Source organism: Drosophila yakuba, chromosome 2R, assembly GCF_016746365.2.
Source record: "Drosophila yakuba strain Tai18E2 chromosome 2R, Prin_Dyak_Tai18E2_2.1, whole genome shotgun sequence".
Classification (NCBI taxonomy): domain Eukaryota; kingdom Metazoa; phylum Arthropoda; class Insecta; order Diptera; family Drosophilidae; genus Drosophila; species Drosophila yakuba.
The window spans coordinates 18,214,377-18,240,739 of record NC_052528.2 but is presented as its reverse complement, the minus strand read 5'-3'; the positions used below and the strand labels follow the sequence as shown (position 1 = coordinate 18,240,739).

The window sequence follows — 26,363 nt, the reverse complement described above, 5'->3', positions numbered from 1 at the left end:
TCTTTTGGGGGTGTGGCACCTGCTGCTGCTGCTGCTGCTGCCACTGCCGCTGGTGAGATAATGCACGAGATGCTTAATGCGCAGTTTAGTTTGGGGTATGTGCACATGGGGATATGCCGAAGTGTAGGTCAGTTTGGACACTTTCTCTCTTTGGACCCATCCTCTCTTGCTGAGACTCTTTGCCACTCCGTTTCCTTGCCCTTTCCATCGGATTTGCCTCGCTGAATTATAATCGAATATTGCATGCGAAAGTTTTATCCTTGGCACCAAAATAGTGCATTGGCCCCGCTTTTTTCAATGCTGTCGAATAGCCCAAGTGACGTTCGGCTAGAGTGATTGGGTTGAAGTGGGGAAAAGGGTTTAAAATACACTGTAAACTATTTGTCTATTATTACGTATATTTTTTTAGGAGTAATGTTTAAATATTCCAGATATTTCTTCCACCTTATGTTTCATAACTGAAAATATTAACAATAAATTTTGTATCAATTTCAAACGAGCTCAGTAGACTATGATGGCTATGTAGCCTTGACTAACTTCCATAAGTAAGTAAGTAATACCTTCGAAACTCAACCAACCCATACCAACTCAAAGCAAACTCAAATTAATCGTTAGTCCACAGAGACATCTATATACCCGAATAAATTGACCCAAATCGACTGCAATGGTGGTTGTGCAGGGAATGTACGAGGTCACAGAACTGGTGGCCGGCAGCGTGGGATGCGTGGGTCTCTACATGGCCGGATGCAATGCGCTACCCATGGAGCATGTTCCCGATCTTCCCGCGGCGCTGCTCGTCCTGTCGACCGTGCTTATCTTGCATCATTTGCGGGTATTGAACTGCGCACCGCTGCAGGAGCTGTGCCTTCTGCTGCTGGAACTGTTTGGCTTCTATGTGTGCACCCAGGTTGTGGTGGTCGTGTGGCATCAGTTCCACAACATAATGAATGTGCTTCAAGATATAGCAGTTAATACTCGTACGGCCCTGTATCTTTTGGAAGGCTATCCAAAACTCTTTATGTTTATACGCCAGGATGTCTGCTATTTTGTGAAGCTCATCATGTCCTTGGCGTGCACCTACAAGGCGGTAACGGTCACTCATGCCCTGGACTATGCCTTACCACATCGCCGGACTTACAGGTACTACGAGAATAAATCCACAGATGAGAACTTTGGCGATGGTCCGCGGCGCTCTACTCGAAAAACCAACCAGCGATCATCAGCGCAGAGGAGTTCCTTGCGTCGCTCCAAAACATAGCTGCTATTGAAAAAAAGTGGATTAATCAAATCGCCCAACCTAATCAACGTTTTTCTATGCTTCATGCCACCAAACGCGCCCATAAAACACAAGCAATAAATTATCAAGGTAAACGGCGGTTCGGGTGCATTGCACCAAAATCGAAGGTGCTGCTCAAGAGCAGTTAACGCGTAACTAGAAATTTGCATGCTTGAAAGAGCAGAGCCAACACGTACACACCAAGCACACGAGTTTTCAAATTTTGGCGCCTCTCAACAATCGATTAGCGGACGACTACATCGAGATCAGCCAATCGAATGTGTTGCATCTCTAGCACCAGAGAATATTGAGAAGAAGAAGAGAACTTGTGCCAGATCCAAACAATAAAGAAATTAAACAATTAGCCACAATTTGGCTGTTTTTCGGTTGAAGGGGGTGTAACACAGAGTGGGGAGAAGAAATGGCATTCCTTTGCCCCGTGCGCATGAGGCGCGACAAGAAGAAAGGTATGTTGATAAATAGCGGAAGAAGCAGCACGGAAACAAAAGACTTCAATCACGAACTTGTTGCTGGAGTTCCAAAAAAGATGTGTGTTTAAATTAGTTTATTACCGCATTTTTTTATGAAATAGAATATTTTTATTTTAAATTATATTATGATGTGAGGTATACTTTTTTTTAATGTAATTGAAGATAAAAATTATTGTTCCTTAATAAGTTTTTCAATATTGCACTTTTATTCCCGTTTTTCAGCTACAAATGCCAGCATAGAGAGGGACTTGCCAGCGGTGGGAGTATTGGGCATGGGTCGTATAACTGGTTCCTCCAGCATAGAAACACTTGTTAGAGTGGGCATAGAAAAGGAACACGGGCTAAGGTATGTCTTACCTTAATATTTGTATGAATCATTTTTACAAAACTCCATCTATTTTAGTCCGGATTCCAAGATGGTTGTGCTACACGACTTTACTCCTTGCGTGGATGATGAGCTGGAAGTGAAGCGCGGACAGCTGGTTAATATATTGTACAGAGAGAACGATTGGGTTTACGTGATTGGTCAGGACTCGCGGCAGGAGGGCTTCATACCCTTCTCCTATTGTGCTCCCTGCAACACGCAGCTGGCGGATTTGGCTGTTAAGAAGAAACTGCCAAGAGAACAGTGTCCAGAGCAGCCGATCGAAGAGAACATACCCCTCCTGGGCACGGATAACAAACTGGATGTTCTTTGCGATGAAGCCTTGAATCCTGGGTCTGTCAACAGCATTGAGAAAACCATGCTAGTGGAGTCAGAGTGTACTTCTTTCGTGAAGGAACCGTCCGGGCGCTGCATCGTTTTGTACACCTTCATAGCCAGGGACGAAAACGATTTGTCCGTGGAACGGGGAGAATTTGTAACCGTGCTTAATCGCGAGGATCCAGATTGGTTTTGGATAATGCGCAGCGATGGCCAGGAAGGATTTGTGCCAGCCAGCTTTATTTATCCTGCAGACAGTGTGCGAGTTTTGCAGCAGCAGAAAGCCACCTTAAATGCCATGGAGACCATTTTGCAGCAAGGTCAACCGGGCCAGCAGACCCAGCAACAGCAGCAGCCACAGTTGGGTTTGGGAACAGATGATCTACGCTACCATGGCACGGAGCTGGTGATGCTGTATGATTACAAAGCGCAAGCTCCAGACGACCTGTACCTTTCTGTGCGGAGAGGAGATTGGATTTACGCAGACTTAACCAATCAGACCGTCGATGGTTGGCTTTGGGCTTATGCTCCGAAAACCCGCAAATATGGTTTCATTCCAAAAGCCTATGCCCGACCACCTGCCATGACCAGCCTTTGAGAAATTCATTATTACTTTGATTAGCACTAAAGCATAATATTCGTAGGTCACCCATATCACGTCGGATTCCATTTATTGTTCAACTCATCAATGCCATTTTCATTGAGTAATAAATTGTGCCTTAGATTTATTTTGTATGTGAGTTTGCATAACATATCGTATACACTTAATCTAGGTTTTTCATTCTTAACTGGAAGTGCCTGGTAAACGAATATCAAAAATATCTACTATCGTATTCCGTGTAGTACCAGCGTAGGCAGCACTTTGCTAGCATCTAGATCTAGATATGAATACTAAAGCACTGTAGGGGCCAACCCCTCGATATGCACTTGGTTTGGATCATTGGATTGGATATGCATCCAAGCGGCGCAGTGCGTAGAGTTATGCTCAGCATAATGTTGTACGCACATGCAAGTCCAACTGGACTTTGGTTATCACCTCGGATTGGCGAAGTTCTATTTGATGCACAAACTGTCATTGGCTGAGGAGCAGTGCGAGCAATTGAGCTCCAAATTTCTGTAGGGGGAGATTGACTTATGAGATTTGGGCATTTGTATAAGATATTATAATCCTACTTCATAGCTTCTCTTAGCTGCTCCTTCTCGTTCATTTCCTCCCGCAGTTTTTGCTGCAAACTGAGAATGAGATCGTTTTTATTTCGAATCTGCAGCTTCAGATGCTCGATCGTCTCCTCCTGGGCTTCAAAAATTGCCTAGAAGAGAAACAAATCTTATGTAAATGTAATAATTATATCAAAAGAAATCAACCTACCCGACACTCCTCCATGGATTCAGAGTATGATGGCGGCTCGTCTAGGCAGAAGAACTCCCGCACTAGCTTACACTTGCGCAGCTCCTCCTTGGCCATCACTGAGTTGACGAAAATCTGCAGACCTTGCACCCGATTGTCGAGAAAGACGGCATTGAAGTTATCGCCGAAAAGCTTCTTCCGGGGCAGCATAAGCGTGAGGTTGGGGAAAGCCTGTTTTAGCTTGCTATTAAGCCGCACAAAGTCGGTGTAGCGTCGCATTACAAGCCAGTAGTCGTTGGTCTCTGGGTTCTCGACGCGCAGCTTGTAAGCAGTGAAGCGCGCTCTCTCCTCCATTACCTCGTAGCCAATGATGGGCACCCTAAGCACAGCGTTGGGGTCTACGGCGGGCACCACCGATCCCGAGGAGAGAGTCATCTGGCTAGCGAACATAGAGTTGGAGCCTGTGTGCCGGGAGCTGGACTGGCTGTACCCCAAGCTGCACTCGCTCATGCGGCGAGGTGTTCTAGAGCTGGGCTCCAAGTCCACTGAATGTCCACCTGGCTGGTTGCCATAGGACGACTGCGTCAGGTCGCGATGGGAACGGGCACCGCCGAGCATTTCGCTTCTGTTTATCGACGTTCTTGTGGATGGTTCGTAACTGTGGGAGCTTATTCTCTTCAAGCAAACCTCTGACTTGGCGTTTGCCACTGTCAATGGAGCACCGGAATTGCTGGCCAGGATTAAACTAACATCCCCCTCCGATTTGCTGCGCAACAGGCTGTTGTTTTGGTATTTCCCAATTTGTCGTAGGTCAGGACTCGAGTGACACTTGCGACCGAGTAGCTTCTGCTCTCGGAACAGGTTCAGGTTCCGTTTGTCCAATCCGCCAACGGAGTTCCCAGTTTTAAGCACCGATTTCTTCGGTGACGTTATTGCTGTGCTGGCCTTCTTAAAGAGCGTTGCTTGTGAAGTTCTCGATGGTGCTAAGTAGTTGTTATTGTTGCCGTAGCTAGTGCTTGTTTCTCTTTTCCGAAGCGCTCGGAGTGACATTGCTTTGTTTGTTTTGATTGCGGTGCAGCGTTCTGTTTGCTACATGACTTAGTCAATTTTCCAAAACGAAATTGCTTTTCTCCCTTTTCTTTTGTTTTCTTTTGCGGAGTGCAGTGTGACCGCACTCCTCTGACCCAATTGACGTAGTGTTGGCTAGCGCTGTACTGGCCAATCGATTGCACTTGGCGGCAAGCAGCTGTGCGTCTATCGAAAATGGAGCATGTGGTAAATATTATTGTTATTCTCTCGAGATTTATTTAATTATATGATTTACCCTAGCCAAATGAAACTAAAGAGCTTGTGCAAAAGCTTGTGAGCCTGAGCATAACCGAAAATGAGGAGGAAATTGCGGCATTACTCAAGAACCTACGATTGTTGCTCACAAAAGGCAGAGAAAATCAGGAGTCTTTGGCCGGAAGTGTGGAGTTTTCCAGCTTTCTAGATGCCGTGGCTTTCAATCCAACGATGCGTACAGAGCATCGTATTATACATAACCTAGCTCTGCAGGTGCTGGCCAATAGTGTGGTCAACAATGAGACCACCCAAGCACTTACCTGGAGTCAGCATGGCTTGAAGATCGCCGAGCAAGCTTACGCTTCTCCATTGGGAAGTTCGAATAATGTGCTCCTCATGATCATGTACAACATATACCTGAGTGGCCGTGGCCTGATCACCGACTTGGTGGCACTCAAAACATGTCTACAGCTGTGGCAGGCTCTAAACGAGGCACAGTGCACCTATAACTTCGAGTACCTACACTTCTTCCTGGAGCACTTCATTGTCCAGAATGGACGAGCCTGTGTAGCTTGTTACCAAAAGCTGGAGACTGAAGAACGCGTTGCCTTCCTAGACTATGTTGCCCACTACCTGAGGGAAAACAGTCCCAATGGCGATGTTACTCTGTTTTTACTTCAACATTTTGCCAAAGAATTCCGCATGAAATCTGACTGCCTCCTTCGCGAAACTCTTAAGCTGAAGCATGAGCTTCATCCCCGAGAAGTTCACACTTTACTGCGCATCATCGCAAGTGCCAGCGGCTCTGAGAAGTATGCCAATGTGTACTCCACCGACCAATCGCTATTCATCAACGTAAGCAGCCTGCTTAGATGCGTTGTGTCCGCTGGCAAGCAACCGGATGGAGGCGGCCTGGATAAGCCCATGACAAGGCTGGAGGAGGTGGCCCTCACTTCGGACATTGATGCGGGCTATGAAAAAAAGGTCTCCTATGAACTTAAAACGCTTCTTGTACGCTGTTCAGCCAATCTTCTGTATGACAACAAGGCCAACAAGGGCTACTGCCTGGATACACAGCTGCTGCCCACCCTTCTCGAATGCACAACGATGGATGCCCGAAACCCATGTAAGAAACTAATTGGATACAAGTAGTCTATAGTTAACGTTTTACTTACATCACTTTAGTGATGCGGGAGTGGAGCATCCTAGCCATCCGAAACGCCTGCATAAACTGTCCGGAGGCGCAACAGGTGATCGCAGGCCTGACAATGCAGGGCTCCGCGCCCAACGACATCCTCACCGAACTCAACCTGGACATGGGCGCACTCCGCATCGCTGACAGGCAGCAATAGCTGGTAAATGCTGACCCAGCATACAGAATACAGCATACATCTACCCATAAAAAATTGGCAAACGAGACATAACCACTGGCTGGCCGGCCAACAAGTGGTTAGATGTTATTCACACAACGTCATCCTCCGCGCAGTCGTTGGCCCCCTTTTTCAGGCTTTACGATGCGCTAATGGCATGCCAACAGATAGCCAAAGGCATTCATAAAAGCGATGTCAACGTTTAATGGTAAAGCGGGTGAATGGGGAACGTGGCGGACGGCTAGCGTGGCTAGCGAAGATATAAAAATAGCTGCCCATGTACCATGCTCTGTGTACCATTAAAAAAGCGATGCCTAAATCCATCTAAGTTCTAAATTTGTGCGCACACTGCCGCAGCAGCGGAATCATCGGCGGAGTAGAGTTCATGTTTATGGCGTAATTAAGCAACGATGACGTCTGCTCGAGTAATTCCTTTGGCGGTTTGCTGCAGGTGGCAGCTCCGCCCTGCCCAAATCCCACGTCCGAATCCGCTCCCAGAGGCGTATGTAGAACGATTTTATGTTTATGCTGGCTAACAATGGCTGCCTTTGTTATTTTTTTCGATGGCTCGTCGCGCTCCCAAAAAGAAAAGGGAAGGAAAAGGCAAGCAGGCAGGCAGGCGAGCGACAACCACTGGTGGCTAGTGGCTAGTAGCCAGTCAGTCTGTGCTCTGCCTTGGCCAGCAGCAGACGGAGCCGTGTACCGCCGCGATCCGATCGAGTTGATCGCAAGAAATTGTAAAAACCAAAGATCGCGCTCTTTTATTTCGAATTGTGGCTCGCTTCACGGGCAATTTAGCCATTTATTTCGGTTGTTATCGCTTGTTCGCCTCGATTTTTAGTCGGCAGTTTAACCAAATTTTATGTTAAACGAGCCGGGCCGCTCATAAAAACCCAAAAACAGCGTTCATAAACAATTAGACTGGGGCCAGCGCCAGCTAGCGAGCTAGCCAGTCAGCCAGAGATCTCCGTTGCATCGGTGCAGCTTTAATGGTAAACACCGGGAGTATAGCAGCTCTTATATAACGATAAATCAGGATACCTGACGGACGTTAACCACGCCTGACACTTTATGGGTGTATGAGGTGTGCGCTGTCGGGCAGGAGGCGATGGTGATCCAAATCCGCTGGCATTGGCATTATTTATGCGGGGCATTAATTAAATACACATTTCTCAAAATTCGCTTCTTTTACGCCGGGGCGGAATTCAACGTGTGTTGCGACGACGTCTGAATAATACGGCACAAACCAAGAAACCAAAAATACAATGGCCCACAGCAAGTAAAACAAAGGCTGAAATACAAAATAAATAAATAGACAGACAGACGGACTGGCGGGCGGTCGTTTTGAGATTTATTTCGCTGTGTTTTATTTTTTCAAAAAATTATAAAATTTCTGCCTGCCTGTCAAAAGTGTCAATACGTTCGCGCCCAAAAAAGCGACAATGAGTTGTGAATTAATGATGCCACCTCCACTTTGTCAGCCGGGAATGTGCTAAGCCTGCGGTGGGTCATTCTAAAAATAATGCAAACTGCTTGCTGTAACTTGTGCGTGGCTAAAAAAGAAAAACACAAAAAACCCACCAAAAACTAGCAGAAAAATTCAAAAAAATCGCTTTCGAATCAAAGTGGCACATGGGATGCAGCTCAATGACGCACTTCAGTGACGCAAGTGCCTGCAACTCCGCGACTCTCGATGATGCAAGCTGAAAGCTGCACGTTCTATTCCCGGAATAGATTGCGGAAGTGGCGAATAACAAACTGGGTTTCTCCCGCAAATGAACGAAACGTATAAGTTGACATTTTTGGTAGCCAAAATTATGGTATCGCAACAATGGAGGCACATTTAGACGGCATCCACATGCCAGGCCGTACTAACCATGTGTATGACACTTGTGCACGCACACCCCACTCCGCCACCTAATCCCCACCTGCCACGCCAACCAGCCGACCATCCACCCATCCATCCATCTATCCATCCGAGCACCCACTCGGCGGAGGCGCACCTAATTCTTGCAAATATTCCGCAAAGAGCCGAAATCATTTTTGAAGAGGAATTCGCATTCTTGTCATCTATTTTCCTCGCCTGAATGTGTCCACTAATTTGCTTAATTTCTGTCAAAGACCAACGACGAACGTATGGGGATTTCTGGTTGTCTTGGCAACATGTGCAAACACATAAATAAAATAAAAGAAAAGAAAATAGCACGGATTCTCCAAAACAACATAATTAATGGGCACGTTTACGCGGATTTGCGGTAGGCGAACTTACAATTTAGGGCAAAGTTATGATCCGCATTTTTCCTCTAAACTATCTTAAAAACTATGAAATACATACAGTATACAAAGTCTGACCTATATTGTGAAATATTATATACCACATTTATTTGAAAAATGTATTAAAAATGTTTATTATACAAATAACAAGTAATAGAAACAAGCAAAGTATATAAACGGTTGACTGCAATTTCTCTAGTAAATCACATTTATGAGTTATATTATTGCTCCCAGAATTATTCGTTATTTTTTCTAAATTTCCTGGTATTTCTGTTCCCTTAAAACACATTTAATTGCCAGTTTTTGAAATCCCAACACTGTTGCTCTGCCCGCCGCTGTTTGCTTAGTATAAAAATAAAATATTGTTTAAATTAGAGAGGTCTGGGATCGGATGGGACGGGTTTGTAGGCCCGGCGGAACACCTGCCGAATGATGAAAACGCCACCCGACAATGTCCCACATGTGTGCGATGTGTCCGCATGACTTCATTGCCTGGGGAGCGATTATAAATGGGTTAACTTCCTCCCCCAGGAACGTGCGCTGTTCCATGTGCGTGTGGATTGCCCCTTGCCAACGTCCAGAGAGCCCTAGGAGTGGAACGTGACCCGGAACCGGCGCCACAATCAGTATGAAGCGCGACGTCTCCACGTCGACCATCGGCCGGGATGAGGCTCGTCGTCCGCTGATGGAGGCCTACATGTTCCAGCGGCGGGTGCTGCTCGGCTGCAGTCTGCTCATGGTGGTGTCCCTGCTGATCTGGATAGTGGCCATCTCGACCGATCACTGGATCATCATTTCCGGCGGAAAGGGTAAACTAACCTTTATACAATGTCATAACGTAAACTGCAACCATTTTCTTGGATATGAATATGAAATAAACATAACAAAATCTGTAACTTCTCTTCCCTTTTCAAAAGGCATTTTCATACCCGAATCCCGGCGTTTCTTCATGTCCTCGCACTCTGGACTGTGGCGTCACTGCCGGAACACGATTGTGCCCAATGCCATGAGTAATGCCCAGGTGGTGCGCAACTTCAGCTCCATGTCGTACACATCGCAGACGAACATCAACGAGGCGAAGCGGAATCTGTCCCAAATGGACTTCATCAAGCAGTTCGCGCAGGAGAAGCTGGAGACGTCGGACAATTTCACGGAATCGGCGCGTCGCCACATGTTTGCCCACTGGGTACGGGGCGAGGACATGGAGTTCCAGACGCTGCGCCATGCCTTTCGCAGCCTGGTGATGAACACCGAGGAGAATCAGCGGCAGTTCAATGCCACGGCCATTAAGCCCATACCCATTAATCCGCTGGACGTGCAGGGAATCATTGAGAGGAATACTTTCGGTTTGGCGCTCCAGCGGGTGAAGTACAACAACACATGGTCCTACTACGTGATCCCCGAGGTGGCGCAGTTAGCCATCTTCAGCAACTGGACGGATTACCCGCTAGTGGTTCGTCTGCTGGGCACCTACATCAGGGATATCAGCATCCCGGCCTACGTGCTCAACGATGAACGGGTTATCCTGATCCTGGTGCCACCGCTGCCGCCCAAGAAGGGTCAGCCCGCCTACTACAGCTATATCCCGAACCGTGAGTGGGAAAACCCAAAGCAGTAATTTGATCGCTTAACTAATCCTTTTCCTCAGAGCGCTGCAAGTACATCGACATGTTTCCCAACTCCAATGCCTTGCGAAATGAGCCCGGTTTCGATGACGAGCTATTGGGTAGGTACCACTGGTTGTGGGTTGCAGACGACGGCTCCTAATTGGCAGTCGCTTGGTACTCCCTTTCAGACTACATCCGGACGCAGGCGTCCTTTGCCTGCATAACTCTGTTCGTGATGAGCTTGGGGGCCGTCTTCTCCTTCTACACGTTCATGAATCCGCGCTACATGTTCAAGCGTCTGGCGGGTGGCATCCACCTGGTGGCCGCATCCACGGCGCTGGTGGTGCTCCAGGTGCTCTTCTCCTCGATTGACTACACCAAGGAACATCTGTTCTACGCGTATCCTGAAGGGGCAAAGCTAACGTAAGTTATTAATCACATAATTTAGATTCACATCAATGGGATTACTCATTTTCAGCTATGGCTACGGCGTTTACTTGGCTTGGTTTACTTTCGCGGACAATATCCTATGCGGTGTAATGTTCCTCTGGTATTCTGGCAAGAAGAAGGGTGCCAAGGCGCCCAATGACGAGGTGGCCATGGCAGATGAGCCCACCATTATGGGCAGATAACTGGTAACCGGATATCTGTTTTATGGTATTACCCAATACCCATACTGCGACCAAAGACCAAAGCAATTGGCAAACTAGCCGCCATTGCTTATCATTTCACTTATGTTATTTGTTGTTTTTCATAATGGCTGTATTTAAAATGTTCGCTTTATAACTTTAAGAATCTCAATGCAATAAAGGAATTGTTTTCAGTCAGTAACAATCGTTCCGATTTAAGACCGATAACAGCGCGGGAAATTTATTTTATATTCGATTACGGTTATCGAAGATGAGCTTGCCTATGTGGTCATGACTTTAAGACTAAAATATTTAAGGCATTTCATTATGATTATGTATTGCTACAAAATTAAAAATGTAGATCACTTTATTTAACAGGCATTTTTAATAAGACCCGTTTTAAAATTTGTTGTTCCCATGGCTGACAGTGTGACCGTATTGCAAACACATTTCTTAGCCGTTCGGAAACCAAAACATGCGAAAAAATAATACAAACGTTTTATCCTAAATATCGGGCTTAAAACTATTATTAAGGGAACCTAAATAACATAAAGACGAAGAGCCACAGCTTAACAGATAATTGACCTTTGGAAAAGGTCACCCACGTACACGTGGAAAGATTACCCCATTGGAATCGGAAACTTGCTTCAGAAAAACATGGTAAATTAAATCAAACAGTTTAGAATCTTGGCAAATATTTCGTAATTCTAATTATTTCTTCGTAGGAGCCCCTAGAAGCGGACGTTTTTACCACCCAAGCGAAGGAACTGTCGGCAGTGGAGAAGCAAAAGCTGGAGGAGCAGAACAAGCGTGGTCTCGTGCCCGAATTCAAAGCGAACAAGCTGGAAATCGATGCCCAGAGGAACTGGGACATATTCTACAAGAGAAATGAGACTCGTTTCTTCAAGGACCGCCACTGGACGACGCGGGAGTTCCAGGAGCTGCTGGACCAGGAGGAGTGCCACGAGAAACGCACACTTTTCGAAGTGGGATGCGGTGTGGGCAATCTGGTATTTCCACTTCTGGAAGAGCAAACCAGCGAAGAAGGATGTTTTAGCAATAGCAGATTCTTCTTCTACGCGTGCGACTTCTCACCCCGAGCCGTGGAATTTGTGCGCTCCAATCCTCTGTACGATCCCAGCCAGATATCGGCCTTTCAGTGCGACATCACGACGCAACAGGTGCATGAGCACATTCCTGCCAGCAGCGTGGACATCTGCACTATGATCTTTGTGCTCTCCGCCATACATCCACAGAAGTTCATAGATGTGGTGCAAAATCTGGGCAAGCTACTCAAGCCAGGAGGACTGCTGCTGTTCAGGGATTACGGTCTGTACGACATGGCACAGTTACGCTTTAAGCCGGGAAACAAGATAGCAGAGAACCTCTATGTGAGACAGGATGGCACCCGGAGCTACTTCTTTTCAGAGAAGGAAGTCTCCAAGTTGTTTGAGGAGAACGGCTTCGAGGTAATCACCAATGCCTATGTCCACCGACGAACTCTAAATCTTAAGGAAGGCGTAGATGTGCCGCGCATTTTTTTGCAGGGCAAGTTTAGAAGAAAAAACCAGTGACCAGAAGTTAATAATCATGACCATTGTTACGTATTTAGTTCTTGTATTTATTTTAAATCAATAACATGGTTCAAGTCAACGTTCAATAAATATTTGTATGTATATATTAGTTTACACATGTATATGCTAATAAGTGACAGAACTAAAAGGCTTCCTGTAGAATTCAGTTGAAATTGCCTGGACCCAACTCTGGCTGAATGTCGAGTAGATATCGAATGTGTGAGCGTCATGCTGCTTATCTAAAACAAGTGAAATGCACCGGGATGTGTACGTTCTATTCCCCGAAAATGGAACATATTCTCCCTCTGACTTAAGCATTTGCAAACGATCTCTACCGAGGGTTCCGCGTGTATACATTTTGTATATATAATTCTTGTGACGTCCTAGCAACACTTAATCTAACCAACAATTGGATTTGGAATACGATAATACATACGAACAACTAAGAAAACCCATCAAATTCAACAAACTCAAACGATCCTTAATCCATAAATTCAAATCTCGCGCCACGGTTTTGTTCGGCTAATACACAGCGGTAGGTGGCGAATGTACACATAAATTAGGGTGAGTGAATTTTTGGGTCATGATGTCTTTGTGTCGGCATGTAATCTTTGGACAATTCTAAGTATTCCGACTAAGGGTCCGACCAAAATGCAAGGAATATAATTGCATCTAACCAGTAACATTACTTTATATATAGAGAAACTGGTCATAATAACTTGACCAAAACTATCAACGAAATGTCTTAGAATTATCCTTGTATTACTAAAAAATGCCTTCACAATGCCTACATTTATCATTGCATTCAAACAAAACCCACTCACCCCAGTTGTAGTTGTAAATTTATATACTTTATACTTGGATTTGGCTAATCGCCTGTGGAACGAGACGATTGATTGCACTACTCCGCCAAGCCGTGCTCGACCAACTTGCCGCCGTTGCTGCTGCTATGTCCAATCGGCGCCAGTTCAATGCTAGAGTCAAAGCTCTTGGTGAGCAGATCGCTACTGGTCACCGAATTGGTGGTGCTGCTCAGCGGGGGCAGTGATGTGTTAGCGCTCACGCCCAGCACGCCGTCGTTGAGGTCGCTGTCCACGCTGAAACTGTTGCTGCCGTTCTCGTTGATCAGCGAGAGCGTCTGCAGAGGCAACACTTCACCGGTGGGTGGCTGCTGTTCCGCGGTGGAATTCGAAATGGGTTCCGCCTGCAGCTGGAGCAGAGAGTTGCGCTGCGTGTGCTTGTCGAACTTGCGCTGCGGTGGCTTCGGTGGCTCCTTGTCCTTCTCTTTCTCCTTGTCCTTAGACTTCTTAAAGCCCGCAATGAGCGCCTTGTGTGCCTGTGCCTTGATGCCCTCCATGCTGGGCCGCATGATGGAAGTGCGCGTCCCGGAACTCTCCTTCGTAGAGGGCGATTCCTTGGAGCCCGGTTCCGTCTCCTCAGTGACACTGGCCAGCTGCTGTGGTGCCTGCGGCATGGTAAGGTCCTGTACCTGGATGGGTATGTCGTCGGGCAGTTTTTTCGTACGGAAGGAGGCGTTCGTAATCATCGACTTGGACACTGAAGTGGTCACCGTTGTTGTGGACGGCGTTAAGGCCACACTCAGGCCCATTGGACCGTCGTTGGGCTGTCCGGAAGGATTTGCGTGAAGCGAATTGCGCACTGCGCTGGTCACCAGGATCAGTTCAGTGTACATCTCGTAGATGGCCCGGTTGTGTATGTCGTCCAGTGTCTGAATGGCTATCGTGCCATAGCCATTGAACATGGCGAAATAGATGGCGTGTACCAGCTCGATCAGGAAGGCGGCGGACAGTGGAATGCGTGGTGATGAGGGCTTGGGAAAAGGGACTCCAGTTGCAGGATCAGAGCTGGAATGTATATAATTGTTTACAATTGCAAACCAATTGTCTGTAGTTCACTTTACCCATAACTCATTCGATGACCGTGACCCGACTTCGTGGTAAATCCTTGGTTCACCAACTGCGAAGTGACCCGGCATAAGTGCAGCAGCGAAGACTTCTGCGTTTGGCTAACCTGCTGGTTGTAGCAGAACAGTAAAGCAGTAAGGATACGCATACGGTTCTGGGCATGAATCGATTCGATGCGTTGGTGTGGACCCCACTTGACCTCCCGGTTGCAGTTCTCCTCCCAGCGGCGCAGGTCCGTCATGGGCAGGTTCTTTACCTCGTGGTAAACGGACGCCTGAGCCAGGATGGGCATGCGGAAGGCCACCACCTTTTGGCCGCCGTCTTCGGTGGACACTTCGCCATTGTAAATGCAGATGAGCAGCGTCTCCACGCCGCGAGCAGCCTTTTTATCGCCGCTGGCCACCGATTGGAGGTACGTGTAGAGAAGCACAGGGATAAACTGAAGCGGGAACTTGTGCAGCGTCTGCTCCGGCGACCGGTAGAAGGCCAGTAGCTGCTGACAGATGTCGTGCACCAGCGCCTCGTTGCGCTGTCGCTCGTTGAAGATGGTGAAAATGGCCTCGGCGATCTCGGGATCGGTTTCGTGCTCCACAACGAACGCTTCCGCCTCCGAGGGCTGACCTCGTATTCGCTGAAAGTCCGCCAGCCAGTCCCTGACCAGTTCCGCCATCGTCGTTACCCTGAGCTGGTAACAGAATCTGAAAATTGGATTGTCAAATCCACAGTCAATGTCGGACTTGCGAGTGGTGCTCACCTTGACCTGAAGGCAACCGGGGTGCTATCAATGGTTACAGATGTGCCGCAGAGCAAGGTTCAGGTTTCCGCACCCTGGGTTATGTGGTAGCAGTGGCTAATTAATTTATCACCAGCCTCCGCTGCTGCTCCCTCTTAATTTTTTTTCCCAAATAAGGGCCAGGGCTGCATCGCAGTATGGCCAGACACTCTCTATTCGGCGGACCGCATTTTCGGTATTTTATTTTATTATTTTTCAGATTGATATGTATTTAATGGTTAATTTTAATATTTTTTGTACAAATAAATTGATGCAGAAAAATAAAGGTTTTTTGCAGGCTTGTGGGATAAAAATTAAAAAAATTATATTTTAGTAATTTATTTTTTGATTTTGTCTTGCATAATTAGATTCTTTCATTCTATTTCTTTTTTTTATTAAAAAGTTTATCTCTATTGAGCATATTACACCATATGGGATATTTAATAAAATAATCGACTAGCGAGGCCTGCTATCAACACCAATTATTATTCCTATAATGGATATAAAAAGCAGTCACTTTATATAAACGTTAATGTGGGCGGAATATTTAATCTACGAAAGTCAGCCGTTTTGGTTTTGGTTATAATCATAAGAATGGATTATCAGATTGCTGTCACTTCGACTACTACTATGGACAATAAATAATTTTTCAACAAGGGTTATAAAACCTAACGTATAAATATATAATTGTCTAGTTGATGGAAGAATGGAATCCGTTTGGTCTTTGCTAGCTGGGCTTGCGTTGTATATCCTGCGCAAGCTCAACGCGTTTTCGCGGTCGCCAAAGCTCGAGTAAGTGCATCAAGAAGTGGGCCACAACGAAGAAAACAAGGAACCAGGAGCCGTGCTGCCACACCGCAAATACCAGCTCGCTAGTGGTGAAGGAGCGTTCCTGTAAAACGCGATCGTATACTTTGACTGTGCGGAGGGCAACGTCCTCCCAGTTGTAGAGCGTTTCCACCAACTCATTGCATTTGTATGGACACATTATGGGCTCTGCAGGGCTGTTCTGATCCGCTGGAGGAGCAGAGGATGATGGCAGTTGCGAAAGAGAGGTAGGGGTTTCCGATTTCTTGCGACGGCGCCGCTTAACCTTTCCATTAGCCTCCGAAGGTAAATGACCATTGGCAACTGGAGGACTAACCTTAAAGGAACTCTTTTGATGGCGGTCGATGGCAATTAAAATCGCAGCGTATATAGCATCAATTTCGGGCTCCGCCAGCAGTATAAGGCTCTTGGGCAGCACTTCGGGAATTCCGCCCACACTGGTGGATACCACCTGCAGTCCGCAGGAAGCGGCCTCAACGATGGCCATGCAGTAGGCCTCAGTCAGTGAGGTATTCAAAAAGATGTGGCCACGCACTAGGAAATCGCGAACCTTGTTATGCTCCACGGCGCCCACCATCTGAACCCTCTCCTGCATATTGGTCTTTTCGCGAATCTCTTCCAGCAAATCACGCTTTGGACCATCACCCACAATGATGAAGTTTACGTTAGGAGTGCTTTTGAACCGCGGAATGATGCCAGCTAGCAAATCAATGCCTTTGCGGTAGACAAGACGCGATGCCACTACAATGTTGACTGAAAAGTAGGGATAATAAAATACAAAATACTAATAAAATATTAAGTGCCATACTTATATCATTGCTCGGTCGCTGTTGAGGATCAGGAGTAAACAGGGCGGTGTCCACTGCATTGGGAATGACGGAAACTCGATTTTTGGCTACGCGAGCGCGTAGAACAGTGTTCTCCTTCCCTATGTGGGACACACAGATAGCGTGATTGACCATGCCCAAGTTGACCTCGAGCAAATTGTTCGTGAGAGCGGCCGATAAGTCAGCAAAACCAAAAAGGCTGTGATCGGTAAAGACAGTCTGCAATAAAATAAGATGTCTTATTAGCGATTCTAACTGTAGGTTCCGCGCTGTAGATTATCCCCACCTTTAGTCCCAGCAGGGAGCCCACCATCAGTGCCTCGTGGGCCAGAGCACTGAAGGCAGAGTGACCGTGGACCACTTCCACTCGCTCTCGGAGGAGCACCGCTCGCAGCAATGGCAAATTGCAGACAGCGGTGGGCAGTATACACTGGTTGTAGCACACCTTAATGGGCAGATAGTAGACCTTCAGGTAGCCAGTCACATAGCGAATGCCACTGCAGTCCCCGTAGGCGTGGGTTAGCACGACGATCTATGGGGCAGAGATAGGCAGTTCAAATAATCGTTATCATTCTTGGTCCGCCCAATTGGCAATAGTCACCTTGTGACCCAAGCTGAGCAGCATTTGCGAAAGATTGTAGACATGCTCCTCGACCCCTCCGATGCTGGGGTAGAAGAAGTCCGACACCATGCAGATGCGCATTTTTCACTCTTTGGCCTCTGCTGTTTCCAGTAATTTGACATTCCACATATAAACAAATATGTGCAATAAGTTAAACTAAATCGGCAAGCAAAAAACAACAGTGTGCACAGTGGCCAAAGAGTGGTCGATGGTCCAGTGTTGGAAGACTAAGGGAATCCTGTACTAGGTTCCAATTTTTGTTTGAATAAAACATGAGAAAAAGTTTAACAAAATTTGATCCGAATATATATATATATATATATAGAGGCTTAAAGATCTACCTCCTCAACAAAGCATACGTTTTTGTTAACAAATAGTCAACAGTCAATGATGTACCTATTTTCTAGGTACGCCAATTGTATTTCTTTTCTAACACTGAATTTAGCTTTGGCATTGGTTGTGATGCTGGTCACACTTGGCTGCAGACGTTTTTGTGTTTTGGCTGGTTTCTTCATGGCTGAAACATGCAGAATTCCAAGGCCAAAATGGACGAATTCAAGAGCAAATTCTTGGACATATTGCACAAACAGGTAGCAGGTCATCGAACATTTCATTAATTACCACAACTAACCTCGTTGTTATGCATTCTGCCCACCAAACAAAATACTGCTCACGCACACAAAGACGAACCGTCAAATGAAAATTCCTGCCATGGGATTTTCGGATTATTTTATCCAAACGGTGACCACAGACGCCTCTGCCAGTCAAGAAACGGATGCCACAGACGCGGCAGCCACCTCTGCCAGCGAGACAAATGCACAAAAGTCGGACCAGGAGATCCTGGAGAGTATCGAGCAGTGCTACTACAACCCTGACAGCAATCCACAGCTGTACGAACTCAAGGTAAGCCAGGTAGACCAGTAATCTATTGCGTTAATTACACACCACGATCTTCTGTAGAAAGTTCTCAACGATGGCATAGACAACGAGCTTATCGAGGTCACCATTGCACAATTGCGCACTCAGCAGAAGGTTCTCACCAAACAGGTGCTACAGAACATCCTGGAACAGCGGAATGCCTGCAGCAGTGAGTTCGCGGCTATCAATGACACCCAAAAGAAGCTGGAGGAGTCGCTGTGGACCTGCCAGAAGGCGCGATCCTATTTAAACTTTGCTCGCACAAACCTTACTACCACTAGCCTGGAGATCTTAGCCAGCTACCGCAAGCGAGAGGTGCTCAAGGAGGTGTTGGACACCCTGGTGGCCATCAAGAAGCTGGTGAGACATGAATTGATCTTTCTGCAGTCAATTTAAATAACATACAACATCTTACAGCGCACTACCGACGTGGAGGTACAGAAGCTGCTGGCGGATCACAACTACAGCGCTGCTATAGCTCTGCTCCTGCAGTGCAAGAGCTCCGCCGAAGCATACATGCAGTTTAACTGTGTGCAATCGCTCTCTAAAAAGCTGCAGGAGACTATGCTGCTAATGGAGTTTCAGCTGGACACTGTGCTCAATGAAATGGTGCTAGGTTTTGATGGGCGAAAATACGCAAAGCTGCAGGAGGCCTACAAATTGGCTAACAAATCATTGATGGCTATGGACCAGCTACACATCAACTATATTTCAGCTATTCACTCTTCTGTAAATGCCGTGCTTCGCGGCTACAGCGATCCTGGCCAGGATGACCAGGCCAAGCCGCTCTATGAGCAACTGTGCGAACAGCTCAGCGTGGATAAGCTGCTGCCCTGTCTGATCAGTCTGTGCAAAACCTTTTGGACCATCCTGGCCTCCTATTACCAGGTTGTTATGTGGCACAACAACTACAAGTTGTATGGACAGGAGGAGGAGGATTCACCAGATATTTACATTCAGCAGAAACTTAAGAAAGGACAGTCACGCGTGTGGAATGATATTCTGACCAAAGTGTGCTTGTTCCTGCAGTCGGCAAAGTTGACGGCTCTCAAATATGATCAGTTTATCCAGGTGCTGTCCGTGGTACAGCGCCTTAAAAAGGTGGGTCTCGAGTTCTGCGGCGAGCAGTCTGAGAAGTTGATCGAGACGATGCAACAGCAGAGCGAGGAGTTCTTCCGGCGTTATCATATCTGTTGCGTCGAAGAGATCTGTTTATTTTTGGATAACGAGTCCTGGACGCAAGTTGACTCATTTGCGCATATCCTGCAATTGCCTGTAAGTAATTTGTAAACGAACGTTTTTAGATCGTCTGGTTAGGTAATCCATATGTAATTTTTGTAGGAATTCCGTTCGGTTCGGCACACTCTCAGACGCCACAAGTCTCCTACAACAGCTTTGCTAGCCTCATCCAACAACTCCCCAATCAGCAATAATAACTGCGATGAGCTGGTTTCCGTACACTCCCAGGATGGTGGCAGCTCCATTTACGGTTCCTACGGATATTTCCTTAGATTCTCCGAAAAAAGTTCTCCTTTTGATGGAGGCTTGGACGCAGCAATGTTGGAGGAGGACATCTTATCCGGTATTGTAGACGAGGCCTCCTGTTATTTTAGCGAGGAGAGCGATGACGAGCAGAAAAGTTTGCAGAGCAAGGAGTTCGATGACGCCAGCCAGTAAGATTATCATGTATAGAAAACTATACCTACAAAATCATAATCAATGAAAATATTATTAGTCAGCTGCTGGTTAACAATACCGCGCTAAATGTGATGCGCGTCATTGGAAGATATCTGCAGATGTGCAAGTTATTGCACTGCATTTCTCCCAAGATTGTGGCTTGCATCTTGGAGCTCATTGACTTTTATGTTTACGCAGTGCACGAAATCTTCGGAAAAGATGCGGTAAATATTTATATAAAAAAAAACTTTTAAATATGTTTATTAATTGTAAACATTTTTATTCCCAGCCGGTGGCAACGGAAAATATGTACTCTCCGCGACTTGAGCAACGCTTACGCTCGGTGGAGGTCAACGTCCTACCACAAATCAAGCTTTGGCCCCTTAATTTTTCCTCTCTGGTAATTTATAGTGATAATTTTCTGAGCTTGCATTTCTTAAAAAACCCTTTCGTAGGCAAATAATGAGCTAGCTAATCCGGATACTTTATACGGACTTTCACAACGCATCGTGGCCGTGGAAGCGGGACGCAGCATGCTGCAGCAATTCAACATCCTTCAGCACTATCTTAACCATTTGCTGCCCCTTGCAGAGCGTCCCATTCTGGTCAATTACCTGGACTACAGCGATTATATTGCGGATTTGGCTAAACCCGTTTACACATGTGTCACGTCGCGTGTCATCGATTTGTCATCCATTCTCGCTCAGATGGCCAAGGTCAAATGGGATGTGAATCATGTGATACACCAACACAGCAACTACAGTGATGTTCTAAATAGGGTAGGGCACTTAATACTGCTTAATACTCTACACAAATTAATCACATTTATATGCAGAACATACAGAGCTTTGCCATGTGTCTGGAGGAAATCGCCAAAGAGGTTCCAGTGCCGAGCAAGCAAGTGTGGAATTCAATGGCCCATGTGGCCACGCATCTGCTGGTGGAGGGGTATGTTCCATATTTCTATTACTCAGAAGGAACAGATTTCATAAGAATTGTATTTATTACAGGTTCTCCAATGTGAAGAAATGCTCTGCCGGAGGACGAGCCCTTATGCAACTGGACTTTGCGAACTTCATGTCGTTCCTGGAGCTCATATCGAACCAAAAGTACCCACAGCATCGCTCCTATGTAGATGTGTTCATCAAGACCTACTACTTTGCGCCCGAGCAGTTCGAGCAATGGATTGAACAGCAGCGTATGGGCGATGAATACTCACTCAAACAATTGAACAACCTTATTCAGTGCATTTGTGTCAGCGATAAACGCACTCGACAAAGGTTGATGCAGCTGCTTGACGTGGGAATACCAAATGGAATAACCATGACAACTACGCCGACAACAACACCACAGAAGAGCAACCACGGATCCGTAGCCGGCTCAAATTTAAGCAGCGTTATCTGAGCTCCCCTAAATGATTATGTATTAGTATTTATTTTGTTATAACCCCTGACTAACTTTGTTAGTAGATCAATCTCATGACATTCTTTATGTGTAATTAACATTCCGATTAGTTCAAATTAACATTGTGTCTAGGCTAATGATTCTACCTTAGTTATACCGGCGATCTCCATGAAGTACTTCGTTTCAAATTTAGAATCTCCCCACCCTCTTTAAGTGCAATCTATCCTATAAACTCTCTTATTGATAATTGGCAATTGGTTTATCATTCACCATGACTTAAGTACCTAGAGAAAGCAGACATATATACACACAAAACACGTATAATTAAGATGCATATATACCTATTTATTTGTAATATTTATTTGCAGCAGGAAACGGACAAATAATTGTAAAAGAACTTAAATGTAATGGGCAGCACATCGATTTGATTTGCGCGCCTCCCACGATCACACACCATTAACTATTTAGCAACTGTAACAAAATAACAAAGAATACATATTTTGAGATATGCATATTACAAACAATGCGAAATGTGTCTTATCATCGAGGGCGTGAAACGTGGTTAACGAAGCATTTCCCTCGAAGTTTGAACCGTTGCCGTACGATATAAATAAAAGAGCTTAGTTTGCTTAACTACACAATTAGAAGGACATGTGGACACTGCCAACAGTTATAGTTTTTTGGGCGCCTGTCCTAGTTGCGGAATCAGCTGTGGACTTCATCTTCAGAGCAGTAGTGGAGCACTCACTCTCTTTGATAATAATACGCACTGATTACTGTCCAAACACCTGGACAAAGGAAATCTTCAAGAATCAAGCCATTCCAGTGGTTGTCCTTTCAGATAGCGAAGCTTTTATAAACCTTCGGCAGTTTTCTCGACCGCTACACGTAGCTTGTCTACCTGGACATGAGCTGCAAAAGGACCTTCAGTTACTAAAGAACTTTACTAATTCCCTAGAGAATTTTCCGAGTCAGAAGAAGATAGTCCATATATCGAACCGATTCTCAAATCGAACTAGAATGGACCATATTTTTAAAATGTGCTACCATCTCCGAATTTGGAACATAGTTGGACTTTTAGCTGCAGATGAACATCGATACTTTTATAGATATCACCTGTACCCTAGCTTCCAAACAGAGTACCGCTCTCTGGAATCTTCACCGATATTTGACTCGGATTTCCCCAACATGCATGGTCACCCTCTGATTGTTATGCCCGATCAATGGCTTCCTCGCTCTGTTCTCTACGTGGACCGACGAACGGGTAAGCAAATCCTGGCAGGATCTGTGGGCCGCTTTTTCCATGTGCTGTCGTGGAAGCTGAACGCCACGCTGCAGCTGTCCAAGAAGGTGACCACTGGACGCTTTCTAAATGCGACTGCCCTTAAGGAGCTAAGCAAGAGCTTTTCAGTTGATGTTCCTGCCAGTCTGACATTAATGGAGCGAGTCGAGCAGTTGCCCAGCACAAGTTATCCCATGGAGGTGACCCACATCTGCCTTATGGTCCCGGTGGCCAGAAGAATTCCAATTAAGGATATTTACTTTATCCTGAGCAGTGTTTCCAATATGCTCCTGGCTCTTGTTGTTGTTTTCAGTTACGGATTGGCTTTGAACCTATTCCGGATGCTGACTCATCACGATGTGCGTCTGGTGGACTTTCTGCTAAACGATAAAGCTTTTCGCGGGATCTTGGGTCAATCCTTCAATTTGCCCTTGTCGTGGAGCTGTTCCACCAGGTTCATATTTCTGATGCTGGGAATAGTGGGCCTTAATGTTAGCAGCCTTTTTGGAGCGGCCCTGGACACATTAATGGCCCATCCACCACGGCAATTTCAAGCACGCAGTTTTGCTGATCTTTGGCGCACGAAAACTCCGCTGGTTACGACCAAAGAAGACTTTCCCTCATGGATGAATCTGCATGTGCCCATGCTGGTGGTCAATGTGAGCGAGTACAATCACCTGAGAAATGGAAGAAACTCGAGCCATTCTTACCTTGCCTCTCGATTATATTGGAAATTGTTTAGTGAGCAGCAGAAGCGCTTCACCCGAGAGCTGTTTATCTACTCCACGGATGACTGCTTGTGGTCCTTGGCGCTGCTCTCCTTCCAATGGCCGCAGAATTCCTTGTTCACAGATCCCGTCAGCCAACTGATTCTGGAGGTAAATGCCAATGGACTTTACGATTTCTGGGTGGGAATGCACTACTACGACATGACAGCAGCTGGGTTGTCCAATTTGGAGGATCCCAGCCTGCAGTGGAAGGAAAGAGTGCACCCTAGCTCGCTACGGATTGCGGATTTTCAGTGGATGTGGCAGGCGTACGGAACGTTAATGGTAATTTCAATGCTGGTATTCTGTCTTGAAGTTTTTTGGCACAGAATCACATCGTTATTTGTGTCACTAGTTCGTTGATCATTTACATGTTTATTGGAAAACTTGGCCAACTCTACAACATATTAGAATTCAAATTTTAATTTAAAAATCACTTAACACTTAACAAATTAAACATTGTGAATAAAGGAAACTAATCATCATCGATGATTTCGATGGGAGACTTAGATTCACATAGATCATCAGAAATGTCAGTTTCGCTCGGATTCCTAAGTTCTTCGATCTCATCTTTGAGGTCTTCTATTTGCTCTTCATACCGTCGCTTTTGAGAGGAAAGCTGCAAAATACATAGGTTATAGTTTTATATGTATTATTGTATTATCCGCATTCACTAACCATAAATTCCGATTCTCTTTGTGCAATAAGTAACTTTTTCTTGCATTCGTCTTCATATTGCTTCTTGTTGTTTTGGATTATCTCCTGGTACGTGGCAGTCAGTTCGCTTCGCAGTTTCTCCTCCAGCAGCTGCATTTGCAGCACATGATCATACTTCAGTTGATCAAGCTCACACCGTAGGCGAACGTTTTCATCCTCAAGTTCCTTGGTGTAGTCGCTGCCCTCGTACGTCGACATCTTCGAGAATTCCATGAAACCACAGTAGCTGACGCGATGCTGCTTTATTACGGGTTCCTTGAAGATGATGTTCTTGGCGATGGAAGCAAAGTTCAGAACATTTAGGTTCTCCTCGTAATATTTATCCAGCGGCGTAACCGTCACGATCATGGCCAACTTCTCCTTGCCCAACAAAGCCGCCTGCAGCAGCATTGTTAGTTTGGAGTCGCGATATGGAATAATGTCGGCGTTTTTCTTTTTCTGCACTGTGCTGGCCGCATCCAGACATCTACCTAGCACCATCAGCGAAGTGTTTATGTTCTTTGCTTCCTTGAGACGAATGCCGGAGGTTCCCGTGTTGTTCACGCGTTCCGAACCCGCCAGGTCGCAGAATTTGTACGAACTCTGCGTGGTGATACCCGACTTATTGTACTTGAGTATGTCCACAGTGAATACACAGTGGGACCGACTGGAGTTAGCGTTCACCGAGGTAGAGGCGTACGTGGATCGCTGTTGGCCCAGCCGGAGAAGACGCAACGCCTCCTCGCTGCTCGTCACGAAAACACTGGTCAGGCCCTTGATGAACACATGACCCTTGTTGCCTACGATCTTCAGGTTTTTTCGTGGCACTTCGCCCAGCTTGTCCTGTTTCGGCGGTATGGCTAGCAAGTCGTAGACAAGTTCATTGTAGATCTCCACGAAGGAAACCCAAACCATGACGGATACGTCTGTGGAAGCCTTCGTCTCAAACTCGTGATCGCCATTAATTACCTGCTTTAGACGCTGATGGTGCTCTCTGATATCCGGACACAAGTCTAACAGTTTTTTCCGAATCTGCAGCTCTTTCAGCGAGGCGTCGTCCTGCAGAAACACAATGCTGCCATTGATTAGCTTTAGCTTGGGTGAGCGAAATATGCAGTCCTGGTAAATGGTGAATATGTTTTCCAGGGCACGCGGAATGATTCCAGCACGCACATCATCGCCTCAAAATGGATTTAAATTAACAATTGCCAAGTAAACGATTTGCAAATCTTAATCGCTTACCCAGTAAGGTATATGTTTTTCCAGAGCCCGATGTGCCATATGTCATGATGGTCACACATTCTTCTTCCATGATTTTGGGACCCACACAGGTATCGTAGATGTCTCGCTGGCCAATGGTGCTGTCAAAGATGGAAGTGAAGCCAAAGTGCTTCTCCATGCGGTTCACATTGTTGCTGGTCGAGTCCACTTTGCAGCTGGTAATCAGCACATTTGCATCTTCCGAGACTATGTAGGCTTTGGAAGCATCCTTCACCGGACGCAGGCGCAGGAAGACCTGCGGCCCCGTTTCTACATTACTGCTGTCTGCCACACTGGTGGCACAGGAGGCACCATCAGTCGCCCCGCTCGACTCGTCCCTGTACTCCGATTCTGTGTCCGAGTATTCGGAGAAGCTCTCCTCCTCCGTCTCGTGAATGTGGTCAAACAGGCGCATCTTTTTGTTGGGTCGCGGTCGGAAGCGGCGGTCGATGGAGGGATCCCGGGCCATCAGGAAGGAGCGTACTTGCCGCCTTCCGCCTCCCGCAATCTCCGAAACCTCCTTGCTGTCCATTTTGCGCTTTTTAACTGGGTTTTAGGGTATACTTTTTAGTTTTCTTCCTTTCGCGCTAATTTTCAGACGCCAGGGGGCTGCCAACTTCAGTTGAATTTAAAATGACAGAAGACAACTACACTGCTCAGTGTGACCGTCGATCATTTGAATTTTCCGTTATAATATACCAACAATTACATTTAATATAAAAAAAAAAGGTTTTCGATAATAAAAAAAAACATTTTACTATGTTTTAAAAAATGTATTCCATCTATAAAAAAATAAATTTCAAAGTTAGTATTCAAACTATATAGTATT

General features: G+C 46.1%; 11 protein-coding genes across 15 annotated transcripts; 7 read left to right on the top strand and 4 right to left on the bottom strand.

The window, feature by feature from the left end:
• The first annotated feature begins 446 nt into the window (after nucleotides 1-446).
• LOC6531213 lies at nucleotides 447-1,647 on the top strand. 4 transcript variants are annotated; one of them, XM_002092005.4, is made up of 2 exons: nucleotides 447-549; nucleotides 616-1,647. In XM_002092005.4, exon 2 carries the CDS (start codon nucleotides 665-667, stop codon nucleotides 1,256-1,258), a length of 594 nt encoding a protein of 197 aa, XP_002092041.1. In that variant the 5' UTR covers nucleotides 447-549; nucleotides 616-664; the 3' UTR covers nucleotides 1,259-1,647. The 4 variants fall into 4 exon arrangements, with proteins under 4 accessions (XP_002092041.1, XP_039227792.1, XP_039227794.1 ...); XM_039371858.2 differs by having other exon boundaries at nucleotides 499-545; XM_039371860.2 differs by having other exon boundaries at nucleotides 513-545; nucleotides 623-1,647.
• Nucleotides 1,631-3,198, top strand: LOC6531212 (SH3 domain-containing protein Dlish). Its single transcript, XM_002092004.3, has 3 exons — nucleotides 1,631-1,743; nucleotides 1,990-2,113; nucleotides 2,171-3,198. Exons 1-3 carry the CDS (start codon nucleotides 1,698-1,700, stop codon nucleotides 3,066-3,068), a joined length of 1,068 nt encoding a protein of 355 aa, XP_002092040.1. The 5' UTR covers nucleotides 1,631-1,697; the 3' UTR covers nucleotides 3,069-3,198.
• Nucleotides 3,165-5,003, bottom strand: LOC6531211 (sorting nexin-16). The gene is made up of 3 exons (XM_002092003.4): nucleotides 3,840-5,003; nucleotides 3,644-3,780; nucleotides 3,165-3,584 (listed from the first exon to the last, which is right to left on the bottom strand). Exons 1-3 carry the CDS (start codon nucleotides 4,866-4,868, stop codon nucleotides 3,524-3,526), a joined length of 1,227 nt encoding a protein of 408 aa, XP_002092039.1. The 5' UTR covers nucleotides 4,869-5,003; the 3' UTR covers nucleotides 3,165-3,523.
• Nucleotides 4,963-6,791, top strand: LOC6531210 (ataxin-10). Its single transcript, XM_002092002.3, has 3 exons — nucleotides 4,963-5,093; nucleotides 5,148-6,228; nucleotides 6,288-6,791. Exons 1-3 carry the CDS (start codon nucleotides 5,082-5,084, stop codon nucleotides 6,452-6,454), a joined length of 1,260 nt encoding a protein of 419 aa, XP_002092038.1. The 5' UTR covers nucleotides 4,963-5,081; the 3' UTR covers nucleotides 6,455-6,791.
• A 131-nt stretch (nucleotides 6,792-6,922) lies between these two features.
• On the top strand, nucleotides 6,923-11,180 carry LOC6531209. Of its 2 annotated transcripts, none has more exons than XM_002092001.4 (6): nucleotides 6,923-7,464; nucleotides 9,278-9,555; nucleotides 9,664-10,338; nucleotides 10,395-10,472; nucleotides 10,542-10,776; nucleotides 10,832-11,180. In XM_002092001.4, the coding sequence occupies exons 2-6, from the start codon at nucleotides 9,375-9,377 to the stop codon at nucleotides 10,983-10,985; spliced, it is 1,323 nt and encodes a 440-aa protein (XP_002092037.1). In that variant the 5' UTR covers nucleotides 6,923-7,464; nucleotides 9,278-9,374; the 3' UTR covers nucleotides 10,986-11,180. The 2 variants fall into 2 exon arrangements, with proteins under 2 accessions (XP_002092037.1, XP_015051169.1); XM_015195683.3 differs by having other exon boundaries at nucleotides 10,521-10,776.
• Nucleotides 11,181-11,293: 113 nt separating this feature from the next.
• Nucleotides 11,294-12,589, top strand: LOC6531208 (tRNA N(3)-methylcytidine methyltransferase METTL6). The gene is made up of 2 exons (XM_002092000.4): nucleotides 11,294-11,642; nucleotides 11,708-12,589. Exons 1-2 carry the CDS (start codon nucleotides 11,640-11,642, stop codon nucleotides 12,554-12,556), a joined length of 852 nt encoding a protein of 283 aa, XP_002092036.1. The 5' UTR covers nucleotides 11,294-11,639; the 3' UTR covers nucleotides 12,557-12,589.
• On the bottom strand, nucleotides 12,567-15,398 carry LOC6531207 (hyccin). Its single transcript, XM_002091999.4, has 3 exons — nucleotides 15,236-15,398; nucleotides 14,478-15,179; nucleotides 12,567-14,421 (listed from the first exon to the last, which is right to left on the bottom strand). The coding sequence occupies exons 2-3, from the start codon at nucleotides 15,149-15,151 to the stop codon at nucleotides 13,458-13,460; spliced, it is 1,638 nt and encodes a 545-aa protein (XP_002092035.1). The 5' UTR covers nucleotides 15,152-15,179; nucleotides 15,236-15,398; the 3' UTR covers nucleotides 12,567-13,457.
• Nucleotides 15,399-15,770: 372 nt separating this feature from the next.
• LOC6531206 (phosphatidylinositol N-acetylglucosaminyltransferase subunit A) lies at nucleotides 15,771-17,737 on the bottom strand. Its single transcript, XM_002091998.4, has 4 exons — nucleotides 17,510-17,737; nucleotides 17,195-17,440; nucleotides 16,890-17,127; nucleotides 15,771-16,834 (listed from the first exon to the last, which is right to left on the bottom strand). The coding sequence occupies exons 1-4, from the start codon at nucleotides 17,609-17,611 to the stop codon at nucleotides 15,981-15,983; spliced, it is 1,440 nt and encodes a 479-aa protein (XP_002092034.1). The 5' UTR covers nucleotides 17,612-17,737; the 3' UTR covers nucleotides 15,771-15,980.
• A 231-nt stretch (nucleotides 17,738-17,968) lies between these two features.
• LOC6531205 (syndetin) lies at nucleotides 17,969-22,053 on the top strand. Its single transcript, XM_002091997.3, has 10 exons — nucleotides 17,969-18,120; nucleotides 18,215-18,433; nucleotides 18,491-18,808; nucleotides 18,866-19,723; nucleotides 19,790-20,121; nucleotides 20,184-20,349; nucleotides 20,415-20,525; nucleotides 20,581-20,904; nucleotides 20,961-21,073; nucleotides 21,136-22,053. The coding sequence occupies exons 1-10, from the start codon at nucleotides 18,055-18,057 to the stop codon at nucleotides 21,527-21,529; spliced, it is 2,901 nt and encodes a 966-aa protein (XP_002092033.1). The 5' UTR covers nucleotides 17,969-18,054; the 3' UTR covers nucleotides 21,530-22,053.
• A 116-nt stretch (nucleotides 22,054-22,169) lies between these two features.
• Nucleotides 22,170-24,063, top strand: LOC6531204. Its single transcript, XM_002091996.3, has one exon. The coding sequence runs from the start codon at nucleotides 22,181-22,183 to the stop codon at nucleotides 23,939-23,941; it is 1,761 nt and encodes a 586-aa protein (XP_002092032.2). The 5' UTR covers nucleotides 22,170-22,180; the 3' UTR covers nucleotides 23,942-24,063.
• On the bottom strand, nucleotides 23,921-26,166 carry LOC6531203 (kinesin-like protein subito). Its single transcript, XM_002091995.4, has 3 exons — nucleotides 25,517-26,166; nucleotides 24,257-25,455; nucleotides 23,921-24,197 (listed from the first exon to the last, which is right to left on the bottom strand). Exons 1-3 carry the CDS (start codon nucleotides 26,064-26,066, stop codon nucleotides 24,054-24,056), a joined length of 1,893 nt encoding a protein of 630 aa, XP_002092031.1. The 5' UTR covers nucleotides 26,067-26,166; the 3' UTR covers nucleotides 23,921-24,053.
• Nucleotides 26,167-26,363: the final 197 nt, after the last annotated feature.

Bases quoted from the DNA above. Each gene is read 5' to 3' on its own strand.
- LOC6531213 (XM_002092005.4), top strand. From the start codon at position 665: ATGGTGGTTGTGCAGGGAATGTACGAGGTCACAGAACTGGTGGCCGGC.
- LOC6531212 (XM_002092004.3), top strand. From the start codon at position 1,698: ATGGCATTCCTTTGCCCCGTGCGCATGAGGCGCGACAAGAAGAAAG. The intron at 1,744-1,989 runs GTATGTTGATAA...CCCGTTTTTCAG, and splicing joins GAGGCGCGACAAGAAGAAAG to CTACAAATGCCAGCATAGAG. The intron at 2,114-2,170 runs GTATGTCTTACC...CATCTATTTTAG, and splicing joins GAAAAGGAACACGGGCTAAG to TCCGGATTCCAAGATGGTTG.
- LOC6531211 (XM_002092003.4), bottom strand. From the start codon at position 4,868: ATGTCACTCCGAGCGCTTCGGAAAAGAGAAACAAGCACTAGCTACGGC. The intron at 3,781-3,839 runs GTAGGTTGATTT...TTTCTCTTCTAG, and splicing joins AATCCATGGAGGAGTGTCGG to GCAATTTTTGAAGCCCAGGA. The intron at 3,585-3,643 runs GTAGGATTATAA...CTCCCCCTACAG, and splicing joins CAGCTAAGAGAAGCTATGAA to AAATTTGGAGCTCAATTGCT.
- LOC6531210 (XM_002092002.3), top strand. The intron at 6,229-6,287 runs GTAAGAAACTAA...ACATCACTTTAG, and splicing joins GATGGATGCCCGAAACCCAT to TGATGCGGGAGTGGAGCATC.
- LOC6531209 (XM_015195683.3), top strand. From the start codon at position 9,375: ATGAAGCGCGACGTCTCCACGTCGACCATCGGCCGGGATGAGGCTCGT. The intron at 9,556-9,663 runs GTAAACTAACCT...CCTTTTCAAAAG, and splicing joins CATCATTTCCGGCGGAAAGG to GCATTTTCATACCCGAATCC. The intron at 10,777-10,831 runs GTAAGTTATTAA...ACTCATTTTCAG, and splicing joins CCTGAAGGGGCAAAGCTAAC to CTATGGCTACGGCGTTTACT.
- LOC6531207 (XM_002091999.4), bottom strand. From the start codon at position 15,151: ATGGCGGAACTGGTCAGGGACTGGCTGGCGGACTTTCAGCGAATACGA. The intron at 14,422-14,477 runs GTAAAGTGAACT...TATACATTCCAG, and splicing joins GGTCATCGAATGAGTTATGG to CTCTGATCCTGCAACTGGAG.
- LOC6531206 (XM_002091998.4), bottom strand. From the start codon at position 17,611: ATGCGCATCTGCATGGTGTCGGACTTCTTCTACCCCAGCATCGGAGGG. The intron at 17,441-17,509 runs GTGACTATTGCC...TCTGCCCCATAG, and splicing joins TGCTCAGCTTGGGTCACAAG to ATCGTCGTGCTAACCCACGC. The intron at 17,128-17,194 runs GTGGGGATAATC...ATTTTATTGCAG, and splicing joins GCTCCCTGCTGGGACTAAAG to ACTGTCTTTACCGATCACAG.
- LOC6531205 (XM_002091997.3), top strand. From the start codon at position 18,055: ATGCAGAATTCCAAGGCCAAAATGGACGAATTCAAGAGCAAATTCTTG. The intron at 18,121-18,214 runs GTAGCAGGTCAT...ACGCACACAAAG, and splicing joins TGGACATATTGCACAAACAG to ACGAACCGTCAAATGAAAAT. The intron at 20,350-20,414 runs GTAAATATTTAT...TTTTATTCCCAG, and splicing joins AAATCTTCGGAAAAGATGCG to CCGGTGGCAACGGAAAATAT.
- LOC6531204 (XM_002091996.3), top strand. From the start codon at position 22,181: ATGTGGACACTGCCAACAGTTATAGTTTTTTGGGCGCCTGTCCTAGTT.
- LOC6531203 (XM_002091995.4), bottom strand. From the start codon at position 26,066: ATGGACAGCAAGGAGGTTTCGGAGATTGCGGGAGGCGGAAGGCGGCAA. The intron at 25,456-25,516 runs GTAAGCGATTAA...ATCCATTTTGAG, and splicing joins AAAAACATATACCTTACTGG to GCGATGATGTGCGTGCTGGA. The intron at 24,198-24,256 runs GTTAGTGAATGC...TGTATTTTGCAG, and splicing joins AAAGAGAATCGGAATTTATG to CTTTCCTCTCAAAAGCGACG.